The sequence below is a fragment of the Phoca vitulina genome, unplaced genomic scaffold (genome assembly GCF_004348235.1).
Source record: "Phoca vitulina isolate PV1807 unplaced genomic scaffold, GSC_HSeal_1.0 scaffold32, whole genome shotgun sequence".
NCBI lineage: Eukaryota > Metazoa > Chordata > Mammalia > Carnivora > Phocidae > Phoca > Phoca vitulina.
Genome location: NW_022589735.1, coordinates 3,017,402 through 3,030,849, shown reverse-complemented (window position 1 = coordinate 3,030,849; position 13,448 = coordinate 3,017,402). Strand labels below are relative to the sequence as shown.

At 48.9% G+C, this 13,448-nt stretch overlaps 1 protein-coding gene across 2 annotated transcripts in view; it reads right to left on the bottom strand.

Annotated features, from left to right (window-relative positions):
- SPOCK1 (SPARC (osteonectin), cwcv and kazal like domains proteoglycan 1) overlaps positions 1–8,949 on the bottom strand; it is a 525,232-nt gene extending 516,283 nt beyond the window's left edge. Inside the window, exons 1-2 of one of the 2 annotated variants that reach the window (XM_032425035.1) lie at positions 8,754–8,949; positions 7,954–8,139 (exon numbers count right to left, since the gene is read on the bottom strand). In XM_032425035.1, the coding sequence (XP_032280926.1) occupies positions 7,954–8,139 (186 nt within the window). In that variant the 5' untranslated portion in view covers positions 8,754–8,949. The remainder of the gene's footprint in view (positions 1–7,953; positions 8,140–8,753) is intronic. The other variant, XM_032425034.1, reaches the window with a different exon arrangement.
- Positions 8,950–13,448: the final 4,499 nt, after the last annotated feature.

The following is a 13,448-nucleotide window of genomic DNA, read 5'->3' as shown; positions in this document are numbered from 1 at the left end:
TAAGGAAGAACATGGAGGACATTAAGAGAAGGAAGGGAAAAATGGGCAGGGGGAACTGGAGGGAGAGATGAACCATGAGAGACTATGGACCTGAGAAACAAACAGGGTTTTAGAGGGGAGGGGGGAGGGGGGATTGGTTAGCCCGGTGATGGGTATTAAGGAGGGCACGTACTGCATGGAGCACTGGGTGTTATACGAAAACAATGGATCGTGGATCACTACATCAAAAACTAATGATGTATTGTATGGTGACTAACATAATAAAATTTTAAAAAAGTGATACTGATCAGGGCTGAGCTGGCACAACAGGGCTCCCTGGGGAGCCCTTCACATAACTCGAATTTCAGGCACAGCTGGGCACAAATTCGCTCTCATATACATCATGATGAGTTGCTAGTTTCAGGAGGTCCAGTGATGATGGAAAATATAATGGGAAAGTCTTCTGTGCCAGAAGCTGCAACTGGAAATTAACAGAGAAGAGACCATATGGAACCTCACACAGCCTTCCAGACTGGCAAGGAATGAAGACAGGCTCAAGGATAGTGGAACAAATCTCCCCAACATTTCCCTAAGACATGACACAGAAAACAACATCTGCAGCTGTGTGCCAACAATTCACTCACAGGACAGAAGACAAGTGACCCTCGGAAAGCAAATCAGAGGAGCAGGTATTTCAGCCACTCAAAGATCATGAGTGCCTTACTTTGTACTTTGCATCATGATGTCACTCATCCTCCCCCAAACCCAACAAGTAGGTATGATCACTCTACTTTTATAGATGAGGAAAGTAATGCTCTGGCCAAAGACCCAAGCTTATACTTGGCAAGACTGCAAGGTGAACTCAGGTCAAAGAATGGGCTCTTCACTATGAAAGGACTCAGCTTCAAAGAGTTGTGTCCCAATTGCATGGGCGTTGGGTTTCTTTTTCAGATTCGCCCTGACTCTCAACAGCACCCCCATCTGTTGGTATCCATAATCACTATCAATTACTAAAAGAATGAGACATGTGTCCAAAGCTAGCATGACTTACTGGGGCCAGACCTCTGCAAAGAACAACTTGTCTCCATCCTGAAGGTATGGAAAGTCCTGATCCAGAATAATTCACTCACTCACTCACTCATTCATTCATTCATTCACTCACTCATTCATTCATTCACTCACTCATTCATTCATTCACTCACTGAGAAGCCTTCTGTCCTAGGCTTAATGGTAAAGGTCTGGGAACACTGAGCTCTATACAAGTGTATCCTGAAAAGGGTTATAAAGTTGTAAGGTCCCAGCTTACAGATAGAGATTAGAACTGCCCCCAAAAAATGTTTTGCAGCATGTGTAGGATGTAGAATTTCCACCCACCAAAAACTATAAAAGTACACATGTCTGTAATTCTCCTATAGGCTTTCTTTCCCAGGAATACATCAAGAGGTGTGCTTAGGAAGAAATTCAAGTCAACACAATGCTTATTCACCACCTACTCTGTGCCAGGCATGCTAAGACTCAGGCTCTGACTTCAGGAAACATCCAATGATTTAAAAAGCTAAAATACAAATATACACAACTAAAATTGAGGAATAATACATAAAGTGTTATAGGAGTTTTGTTAATATTTTAAAAAATAGCCTCCACCTGTTCAGCATTTATTACACCAGATACTTTGCTAAGAACCTCCCAGGTAGTAGCCAGTTTACTCTTCATGCCAGCCCTGTAAGGTTGGCTAACATACTGGACATCCATGTCCCCTTAAGGAACTACCCCTCAACCTCCCTTCCACCATAGGATTCTTGGAGCCCCCACACCACTTTAGCCCCAGGTCCCAGGCCTGAACAATTAGCATATTCTACCCAGTTGTCCAGAGTGATTGATTGGGGATGGGTATATAAAAACAGGTAAATCTGACAAGTCTCAATTCTGGGAATTTTGTTGGCACTACTGAGACATAAAAACTTTATGATGATATAAATTTGTACTTGCCATGAGCCACCACGTGGAATCAATGAGCTTGAGAACAAAACCAACATAGGGGAAAGAAAGCCCAAAGACTGGGGGATGGGGGAGTGTCTGGATCCAACCTTACCTGAAGTCATAGCTTATCAGTAGAATCTTCAGTTATAAAGCAAGTAAGTTTTCTTTTCCATTTAAGCCAGCTTGAACTAGATTTCAGTTACTTGAAATCTAGAGTCCCCACCAATAAGAGTGTTACTATCCCCACTTAACAAATGAAAAGTCAAGGATTCAGAGAAGACAAATAATTGGACTCCCTTAAATTTAATTAACTAAGGTATGGAGACCACATGGTAGTATGCATTGAGTCAGCCTGCTCAAATGCCAGGGGCAAATTTTTTCCCTCCATTCACCAGGGCCAAGGTGGAGACATGCAAGTCACCTTACGCTCCTTTTTCTGCATGGTGGGTTCATTTCTTGTTTACCTTTACAGTGAGCGGGTAGTCCTCTGGGGTCCCAGTTTTACCCAAGGGTCTATTAAATTCTTCATTCTGGGCACTGTCTTCTTTCTTAGAAGTACACAACAACGGTACATCTTAAAAGTAATGGCATCTCATATTAGATGAAATAGGGTAAGAAAATACTTGTAACCTTGGGCAAATTGTTTAATTCCTTACAGGAAATTTATTTTGTTTGTAGTTACCTCGGCTGGGAAGAGATCCACGGTGAGCCTGGGTCTGAGGAATTTCCTGAGGAACATTTATAGTCACCTCACCAGAAGAAAGGTAAAAAGAGTATTCCTGAAAGTGTTCAAGTTTAGATACTGAGTGTGTTTGGTGTGAAATACATTAGGTAAAAAAGATATGATTTATTATAAAATATTTAATTACTAATATTACTGCCTCTCTCCAAGCAAGATAAAAGAGTTGAGTTAATGATTAGGTACCACTCCTCTAGGGAAGTAGCACAGGCCCCATGATCCATTTGGGACCACTTCTTGCTTTTGAAAATAATCTCATCAGCCTAGAGAAGAGGACTTATCTTCTCAGCAATCCAGTTCAGCAGAAGTACTACAGGGCAGGACTGGGAGAGGACCAGGAGAGGCAGGGGAACTCAGCCTAGGAAGGTCAACTGGGGCAAGAAGCTCTCCCATCCTTGCCAGGCAAGAACTAGATTTTCTATGGCAAGGACAAACTGAAGGTAAGGACAAAAAACATGAGAATGGTCTCAGGCCTACCGACTCCCAAACTGTCTCTTTACAATGATTCCTGTGAAATAATTATTTCTTTCAGTGGTCATTTAGTACAGGGGATTTAAGATAGTGGGTTCATTAAAGAGAGTCAGGATCACAAACTCATTTAAGTCTCCTTGAACTCGTTTAATCAAAATGATTTTCTGCTACTCTCTATCACAAGCCGAGTTTCTGTGGTGACAGATTAATGACTGATCCACTAAGCCATACCACCTCTCTTGTCACCAACTCTACCGACTGAGCCAGCCACTATTCTATCAATAAGCCCCATTTGCCCTTGAAACTCATGACAGCTGAGATGTTAAGATCAAGTAAGCAGATCAGATGCTCACTGCCACCCCAGTTCTGCTACGGAGACCACCAAATCCCACAGAGTGTACATCAAGAGGAGAAAGAATGCAGGCTGGTCCTTGTGGTCTCATTAGAATTACAAACTCAGGTCACTCCGGACTAAAATAAATGCCAGCCAAGGCAACGTTTCTGATTCTTCAGACCTGCTCAAGGTAATTATCCTGGAGTTAAATGTCAAGTCTAGTTTCATGTGTGCAAAAGAAAGAAAATGTCATGTTTGGTGTAAGCAACAATATTATTTTAATCAAATCAGAAGCTCATTATTAGCAGAAGATAAGCCCTGATGTGACCTCTACAGTAAGCCATATCTACCTGTGTTCCGTTCCACTTTGTCTCAAACTAAGATTCTTCACTGCCCTCAGATGTAAAGTAGGAAAGACTTACAATGTGATTATCAAAGGAGCCTCACACCCTAAATCCACTCCACTCTTGACTGATTGCAATGCACAGTGAGAATCTGGAATCAGACTGCCTGGGTCCAGTCCAGGCTCCTCCACAGCCCAGCTCTGTAACTTGGGGCAACAGCCTCAACCTCCCAGTAACTGTCAATAATAGTACTTCTCTCCTAGGATGGCTATGAATTTTAAATGAGATAATATATGTAAAGTACCTTAAACAATGTGCTTGGTTAATGTTAGGTATTATCTATTTCTGCAATGTTTTAATTTTTTAATTACAACCAGAATGTACAAATGTTATAAGAAAAAACTTATTAAAAAAAAAAACTAAGTAAGAAAGAAATGCATGAAAGCCTCAAAGGATTTCCTCCAGTAGACAAGAGGTTACTGAGAGAAGAGATGACATTATTTACCTTGTGCACGCTTACAGCCCACATTGCCTAGCATATACTAGACAATCAGATAGGTGTGGGAATGAATGTGCAAATAAATATAAGAATGAACAGAGGAAAATTTCCTTAGAGGAATGACTGTGGAGACCAAAATCACACTGAGGAAGAATCCAGAGAATGACTGTAGCATCTTGACCCCTCAATCTCAAACCACAGAGAAGTTAAATGTATGACAGCAAAAAGCCAGAAATTATTGTACAACCTAATACAAACATCTACCTTCTTCATCTACCCCTTCTCAATACTGTATTTGTGCAAAAGTCTCAGTCTCCATCTGACCAAAACATCCCAACTGCTCATCTTTATAAAAGAATGATGACCAAACAGACCACCAATACATTTGGGAGCAAACATCTCAACATTGTTCTGTTTCTCCTGGATTGCTCACTCCAGGCAACAAGCCGTGGAGTGGTTCTGAAAGTTTTGTTTCTGTAAAGGAGACAGTTATTAAGTGTGTACCTTGAGCAACAGGACCACCTCAAAGTGCCAAGTAGTGGCTCTCAGGTCATCCCTGACAATGTCACAGAGCACTCAATGCAGGGGACCATGGAGCACACAGCCTGCTATCATTTCCATTTCAAAGTGAGCCCAATAACAACCACCAAAGGGTATCATCAACATTCTAAAAGGAGACTTTAGTTTTTAGTTTCACAAGGTCAAAAGTCACTTCTAAATCTTTCTCCCCCAGGTGTCTGGGTGGCTCAGTTGGTTGAGCAACCAGCTCTTGGTTTCAACACAGGTCATGATCTTGGGGTCGTGAGATCAAGCCCTGAATCAGGCTCTGTGCTCAGTGGGAGTCTGCTTGGGATTCTCTCTCTTCCTCTGCCTCTCCTCTCTCTCCCTTGCTCTTTCTCTCTCCCTCTCTCACTCTCTCTCTCCCTCTGTCTCAAAAATAAACCTTTAAAAAATAAAAATTTTTTAAAAATTAAAAAATAAATCTCTCTCACCTGAGTGCAATAAAGTGACAAGTCAGGGGAAAGGCAACAAGCTTTCTTTCACAATGACTTTCAAATATTGACAAGCATCATAACAGTAATCTCAGGACACTGTGTAAGTTATCAGTGGCTTCAACAAAACAACCAACACACTAACAGAGAAGCTAAGCTTTGTCAACCTTAAGCAAGACCTGGCTCAGTGCAAACAATCGGGCTGGCTGAGCAACTGCCCCATTAGCTGGGTCTTTGTCCACTGTCCGCTGAACATCCGGTTTTTAGAGCAAGCAACCTTTTACTGCCTGGACGCAGGGAACAGAGGCTTTTTGGTTACTCCAAGTAAATGACCCAATGAAGATGCTTGAAGGTGGAGTAAAGGAGCATCTAGTTTGAGTTTCACAACTTTGAAGAGGTTACTAGCCACAGCTGGTCTCACAAGATCCCATGAAACATATCAAATGGTTGATGATAAAACCTGTCTGGGACTTTTTAACATTTTGAGATGTTTTTAATGGTATGCTGGATTAAATATTCATTTTAAAAGAATATATGCTGGTAAAAATATTAACACCTAAAATTCTCCAGAAACAAAAAAGCAGTGTGTTTGAACATAGAAGCATTTCTCTTCTTATTAAGCTTCAGACATTTTTACAATATTTAAGGCAGTCTTTCCTAAACATTGTAAGAATTACCGAGAATGTTTGTTTAAAATAGAGTTTTCCAGCAATCATTCTGAAAGTATGGAATCAGGCTCTCCAGGGGAGGAGTCTGGGTGCTAGAATTTAACAAACACCCCAGAGGAGCCTCATGATCAGTCAGGTTCTGGAAAACACTGACCCAAGGATAAAAAAATGTCACCATTTGCAAGCAAGATGAGAAACGGAGAAAAACTCAACTTCTAAAAATTTAAAGCTTAATGGGAAATAAGGATAATGTCATGCTTATGATACACCAAGACAAGAAACTCTTGAGCAGACACAAAAGCACAGTAAACCCTTCCACGCCCTGAAGGCCAACAAACGCAGCTGCTTTCAACCCGACCGAGGTGCCACTCTAACCAAGGCATCGGCAAAGGTGTCCTTCTCCTCTCCACCTGGCCCAATTCTTCCACCCCTAGCCCAGGTAAGCATCTGCCTTGTCCCTCAACTTTATCTAAAATGTAATGATAAAACAAATTTTAAAAAGCAAAATTATTTCTACCCTATTGAGTCCATGAGTGAATGCTTCTTTGGGGGCACCTTTTGGGCAGTCAGCATCTTTTTCAGCCTCAGGCAAATAGTCAGTGCAGGACTCCTCCGAACTGAACAGAAAGGGGGATGCAAGATGGTTAACAGAGCAGGTCAGGGACAGGGGGAGGTGCGCCAGGCATCTCGTGCCTGGGGGAAGCACAGAGGAAGGTCGCTGCATAAGTCAAGCTCAAAATAACTGTGAAAGTTCATTGAATGCGTTTGAAAGCACCTTTCAAAGAGAAGCAGCCCACAGTCAACTAAAGAGAGGAAGAGGAGGAGCAGAGAGAGGAGGGAAAAGCCCTCACTCCAGGCTATGGGCATACCTGCTCCTCAGGAATGGGACCTGGAGAGGTGCCCTTCACAAAGTACAAGAAAATATCTGGATTCACTGGATTTCCTCATACTTTTCCCCTGCAAGGGTTTGGGGCTACCAGAAATGGGGCTAGACAAATCCAGTAAAGGGAGGGTGCCTCCCACACATCTCCCACCTAAAAGAGCCCTGTGACAAGAACAGGGGCTCTGTGGTGCGGGTCTCTCTCAAGGGCAGGAAATCCTCATGTGAAGTATCATACAAGTTCTCTCCAGGTCCCCTCCAGGCACATGGCCCCAGCCACCTGGGAGAGCCTTTGAAAGAGCTGTCAGCAGCCCCCGTAGCACCCGAGCGGTTGCCATCTGCTAGAAACACTATGCCAGGTGCTTCTTGTCCTGCATCCTCTGGGATATACCTGGGCAGCAGCAGCCCTGGGGCAAACGGGCAGCACATGTGCCTCCCGGGGCTCCCCCAGAAGAGCAATCCTCTGCCACCCAGGCTCCTCTTCAGGGCAGGAGCCGGACTCCACAAGTGGCCTGCTCCCTTTCCCCTAAGAAACCGAGGGTCAAAACCACCACACCTCCCCCACACCACTACCATCAACCTTTGATGAGGCCCATTGCCATGACCCTCCAAAGCTCCTAGAACACCTGTCTCTCTTAACAAACCAGCCGGGCTCAGCCCCAAGCCTAACATCTGCAGGACTCTTCTGGCATAGCCTAGAGATGGTCCAAATCACTGCTGCCCCAGGAAGGTTCTCTAGGGCGCTCGGTAAAGTCAGCCACCAACGTTAGGGGAACGGAGGGCCTGAGGAAGGCTCTCTCCGAGCGGCTTGCTGTTCATACCATGTCAGTCAGTCACCTCCCCCAGTCCCATGATAACACACACCTGGACCACAGGTCGCAGGCAAAGAGCATCAAGCCTTCGAAGTTGTCTTTAAAGTTCTTCTCTGGCAAGAGGCAGCCTAGGAACCCCGACCGACAAGCTGCGGGGGCAGGTCTGCACCAATCCCCGCTCCACCCCGCCCCAGAGGCCCCCTCCCTGAGAGGCTCCCGGGCCCCGCAGGGCCTGGCAGCAGCAGCGGTACTCACGTCTCGAAAGCGGTTCCAGTACTTGTCCCGGTCGTACTGGGAGACGGTGCTCAGCCACTGGTCATTGTCTAGGAAATTGCCGTTGTGGGGGCCCGCGCCGCCGGCGAGCGCGTCCGGGTGCCGGCTCTCCACCTGGAGGAAGCACCACGCCGCGGCCGCCGCCGCCAACACCGCGATCGCCGGCATCTGCGGGCAGGGGGCACGCAGGGGCGTGAGGCGGGAGGGCAGGGCCAGGCGAGCCCCCCGCGCCGCACCGCGCTCTCGGCGCCTCCGCGACCCGCCCGGGCTGCAGGGACTGGGGCTCTCACCGCGGGGACACGGTCATCCCCGCACACCCCGGGGCGCCTGTCGCGGATCTAGAGACCCGGGGACCCCTCTCACGAATGGGGGGCTTAGTTACAAATGAAGAGGCTGCGTCACAAATTAGGGGCTGCTCCCAAACTATAGAGGACCCCTGTCGCCCATTCTCCGGGTGCCCCACAGACCGCTACTCTCAGATCAGGGTTTTCAGCACCCCTCCCCAAAAACGGGGAGCCCCGGGTCGGCAAGCCGCACTCCTATAGACGGTGCCCAGAGCTCTGGGGTAGGGAGGGGGAGAACAGGGCTCCGAGCAGCAGCCCAGGCTCTGGCCCAACGGGGCGCGGGGTGCGGAGGTGGAGGGTCCCCCTCGCCCGCCCTGCCGCCTCGGCAAGAGGGGCGCGCGGAGACACCCCCAGGCCCTGCCCCTGCCAGCCTCCCGGTGGTCGCGGGGAGGTCCCAACTACGCCAAGTTGGGGCGCGGGGTTCCGCGGGGCACGTACCGTGGGGGCCGGCCCGGGTCCGCGCGTCCGAGTTGCTTGAGCTCGCGTGGCGCGGTCGCAGAGGAGGCTGATCCGCCGCGTCGCTCTCCTAAGCTCCTGCCACCCGCCGCCGCGCGTCCGGCCGCTTTGTGAGCCCGCAGCGCTCTGGCTCCGCTCGCTCTCCGGCTCGCTCGGGCGCGGCGACCGCGGGCGGAGGAGCCCGAGCGCACGAGCCGAGGCCTCTGGCGACCCCTGGCGGCCTCGCGCTGCCGTGCCGCCCGCCCGACAGCCGCGCCGCCCCTGGGCGGGCGGCCTGGGACGTGGTTATCCACAGCTCAGTGCGGGGCTGAAACAAGCTTTCAGGCTCAAGCAGCGGACAGCCAGCGGAGGCGACTGAGGATACAAGGCCAAGAAGCCGGCCAGCGTTTAGACAGTCTCAAAAGGAAGGTCGTCGGGCCACCCAGGTCAGCCTCACCTAGGTCGGGGGAGGAGAGGGCTTCTTAAAAATGCGGATTCCTGCCTCAAGCGCCAGACTCGCTGAATCAGCGTTCCTTAGGAGCCCCCCCCCCCGCCCCAGGTGAGAGTATTTCTGCATTGGCCATTCCTGGTCGTGTGCCCACCTGCGTCTCTGCACTCCCATGCGCCATTACCATGCCCACTGCTGTCAACCCCTTAAAACAGTCCGTCCGACCTCCATTTCTATAATTTCTACATCCTTGTATCCCCACGGCGGACCTGTGCGTATCCTTTGGTGTTCTTCTGCAGAGAAGCCCATGTCTGCTTGTGTTCCCATCCTTTGAGAACTGGCCCTGGCACCAGCCTGTTGGATTTTCCTCGAGGGCAGGAAGGAGAAAGAGGAAAACTAAACCAGGTTTCAGGAAGAGGACACAGAACACAGACAGGGAGGGGAGGAAGTGGGGGGAGGGCGCTGCACTTGACCTCCTCCTCCCCCACCATCTGGTTTCCAGCACCTGGTCGAACAGGGCTGGAAAGGAATTAATACAGTGCCCTGTGTGCATACGGGTGACACTCACCTGCTGCCTTTCTCTTGTACAACCACACCCCACTCCCCAGACACCCGAGTGCTCTTTTAAAACACGTCTGATACCTTCGCCCCTCTTCCTTCAACACACACACTTAAAACCCTTCACGTCGCTTTCCTGATAAAAACCAAACTCTGAGTGAAGCCCCCAGACCCTGCACATCGGTCTCCGCTCCGGCTGCCTCTCAGGCCACTCCTTCCTCCTTCCCTGACTTCTAGGACAGGTTGGTCTTGGTACAGACCCCAGTGGGGATAGGCTTCCCCAGCACTGGGTGCTCACTTCTGCCTGGGCCACGGTCCACACCCAGCCCAACATGGGCTTCATTAATTCACCCCTGTAGCTTATACATCCTGACCTCTTCACAGTAACTCTTGCTAAGCCTGTGGACCAGGCCAAGACCCTAGTGAGGCTCTCCTTGAGAACACCCTTCTCCAGCTGTCAGCTCCCTGCACTTGAAATCCCTTACTCCATGTCTGTGCTCCCCACCTGGCTGCAGCGAGGGGAGGATGGAGGCCACGTTTGGCTCGTTCACCTCTGCCCCCCCTGCCCAGAACCATGCTCCTGACACACAGCGAGTGCTCAGAAAATAGGTGATGAATGAATGAATGGCACCCAGCCGTGGCCTGGGACCACACCTAGCCAACATTCCCCAACCTGTGTGGTGTGTTCAGATATAAGTTGTGCCACAACTAATTTGGTTGCATGTAGTTTCATGTGCGGAAATTGGATTGTGATGTTTCCTAAAAAGTAGCAGATGCTTATCCCAACATTGCTCTGACTGATTTACATTCCTAGAAGCATTCTTGAGAGGGAGAAAAAGGAGTGGAGGCACAGCTATATATTGGGGACCACATGTCATCCACAGTTTATTTTATCATGGAAATATGTTCGGTATTTCAGGGTCGTGTCCTGGCTGGATCAGAGTGGGAAAGAGGTTTAGAAATGATGGAGAGAGCATTTCTTAGTTTTCACAGAAACCCAACCAAGCAGCCACTTCACCATTTCTCTGCCCAATTTGACAGCAAAACTTCTCCAAAGAGTTGTCCCCAAATGTCATTCTGCCTCCTCAGCTCCAGTTCTTTCTTCCACCCACTCTCATGTGCTTTTCATCCTCACTGACTGAAGTGACTTGTCACCATCAGCAACCTCCTCCAAGTCATCACACTGAGTGGGAGACCTCCCCTTCTTCAGTCCTCCCCTTCTTGGCCTCTGAGAGGTTTCTTGAGGCTCCTGTGGCACCAGCCCTGCTGGCTCTCCCACTCCCCACTGGCCATGCCCACCGGTCATTTTCAGGGCTCAGGCCTGGGCCCTCTGCTCTGTCTACACCGTGTCCCTGGGTGTTCCTCTCCAGTCCTGTGCAGAGATTCTGCAGTTGCATTTCCAGCCTCGAAGGGTCTGGTGACTTTCAGCTGTATGTCCAACTTCGTACTTGACATCTCGTCCACATGACCCATGGGTGTGTCAGACTGGGCCAGGTGAAACCAAGAGTCTAGATTTCCCTCCGTGAACCTGTGCTCTGAGAGATTCCCTATTGCAGTAAATGTAATCCCATGCACATGGCTGCGAAGGTCAGAAACCTGGGAGGCATCTTCAGTCTCTTCCTTGCCCTCGCCCCTCACCTCATGTCTATCAGCAAGCTGACCCGTTCCACTGCCCACCACCCCTCCAATCCATCCACTTCAGTCCACCCACATGGCACCCCTGGGCCCACAGCCACTGCTTCTCACCTGGAGGACTGCACTGGCTTCTTGGTTCGTCTCCCTGATTCTTTCCTTTCCCCTCCAATCCATTATCCATTGAGGATAATCACTTCCAAACAGAAACCACTCCCTTGGAAAAAAAAAAAAAAAAAAAAAAAACAATCCAAAGATCACCCCAACAAAAAAAAAAAAAAAAAAAAAAAAAAACATTCCATGGTTCACTGTGACACCAAAAAAAAAAACAAAAACAAAAAACCCAAACTCCCTCCCATGACTGAGGAAGCCCTATTCCATCTGGCCTCTCTCCCTCCCTCCCAGTCCCTGGATTCTTGCCATGCTCCTTGTCATGGTTTTGCACACATGCCAAGCATGTTCTCACCACAGGTACTCGGCACTGGCCAGGTCCTTGGCCCGGAATGCACTCTCCCTACCCTTCCTAGGTCAGCTCTTTCTTAGCCGTCCGATCTCAGCTTGGTGTCACCCCCTCAGGAAAGGCTTCCCTGACCACCTCATCTAAAACAGGCCCTCCCCAGCCCAGCTGCATCACCACTCTCTAGCCTTGTACCTGGTTGTCCCGTAAGAGTATTTGGTTCCTTTGTCTCTCTCTTTCCCAGTCCAAATGTTAATTCCAGGAGGTTATACATAGCATCTTTTTTACTCCTGTATTCCCAGGCTTATCTCAGAGTCTGACAGTCAATGGGCACTCAATAAATATTTATCCATGAATGAATGAATGAATGAAGCAAGCACATTCCATAGTCCTTCATGCATTCAGAAGTTTGGAAACTGTCTAGAGGCATTTCCTTTGGTAGCCCTTAAATCCCTTGTCCTGCAGATCCAAACTCTGCCTTTCTGGCAGGGCCTGTCCCCAGTTTAATCAGAGGGCATCTGCTCTTGGCCAGTCTCCAACTTCACAACTGGAACGTTCCCTGGAACCACCCACCGGTGTGGGAAGGGCAGCCAGAGCACCGCGGGCAGGTGTGGGGATGCTAGATCTGGCCAGAGCTGAGAAAGGACGTAACCTTGGAACAGGGGCAAGGAGGCTGGAAGCTGGAGACCTGCCGTCAGCACAGCCAGCACTTGAGGGCAGAAATGTCAGATTTATTCGGCTGCAGGAAGTACCCAGGACCAAAATCAATACTGAGCCTTGGGGCTATATTTCTGCTTTTCATTGGCTTACGCACAACTATAATAACTCCTTGTTTTAACATAGTTCTTATTTCCAAAGTGCTCCACATGTTTTATTTTCAGTTTAATGGATCCTCAGACACGTGCTCCTGGGTATTCTGAAGCAGACATAACTATCACCATTTTATGCTGAGGATAGGGGAGCAGAGAAAGGTCAGATGAATTGCTGAAGGTCACAGAACGAGGAAGGTGGATCTCATAGTGGAAAGTTCTAAGTGTCGCTCCCACTCCATAATGCTCTGCTGGCTAGAATGAGAACCACCCACTGGGCTCCATGGGATAAAATAGGTGCTTGCGATACTCACCTTGTCATCAACCCAGATTTATGTTTAGCTGCAGACTCCTATCTCCCTCCTACGTGGCATCTCCATTTGGCCATCTCGCCACCACTTTAAATTCAGTGTCCAAAACGGAGTGCCTGAGCCATGCCTCCTCACTAAACCTGCTCCCCACCTGTGTCCCCACCTCAGGAGAACCAGCACCACCCCAAACGCCAGTGTCATTCTGACTCCCTCCTCAGCCCCCACTTTCAATGAGTCACCAATATGTCAAGTCTACCTCTGCGGTATTTCCCGGTGCACCCACTCTGCCCCCTGCTACACCTCTAGAGTCCGGTCCCCCACCACTGTTCATCTGCACCGCACAGAGCCCCCCTACAAGGGTCTCTGCCTCTCTGCTAGACACATGTGATTCACTCTCCATACGGGCACCAGACTGGTCCTCTCAGTAGAAACGTGACCGCTTCTCTCTCCTTACTGACCTGCCCGTGCTGTCAGGATGAAGAT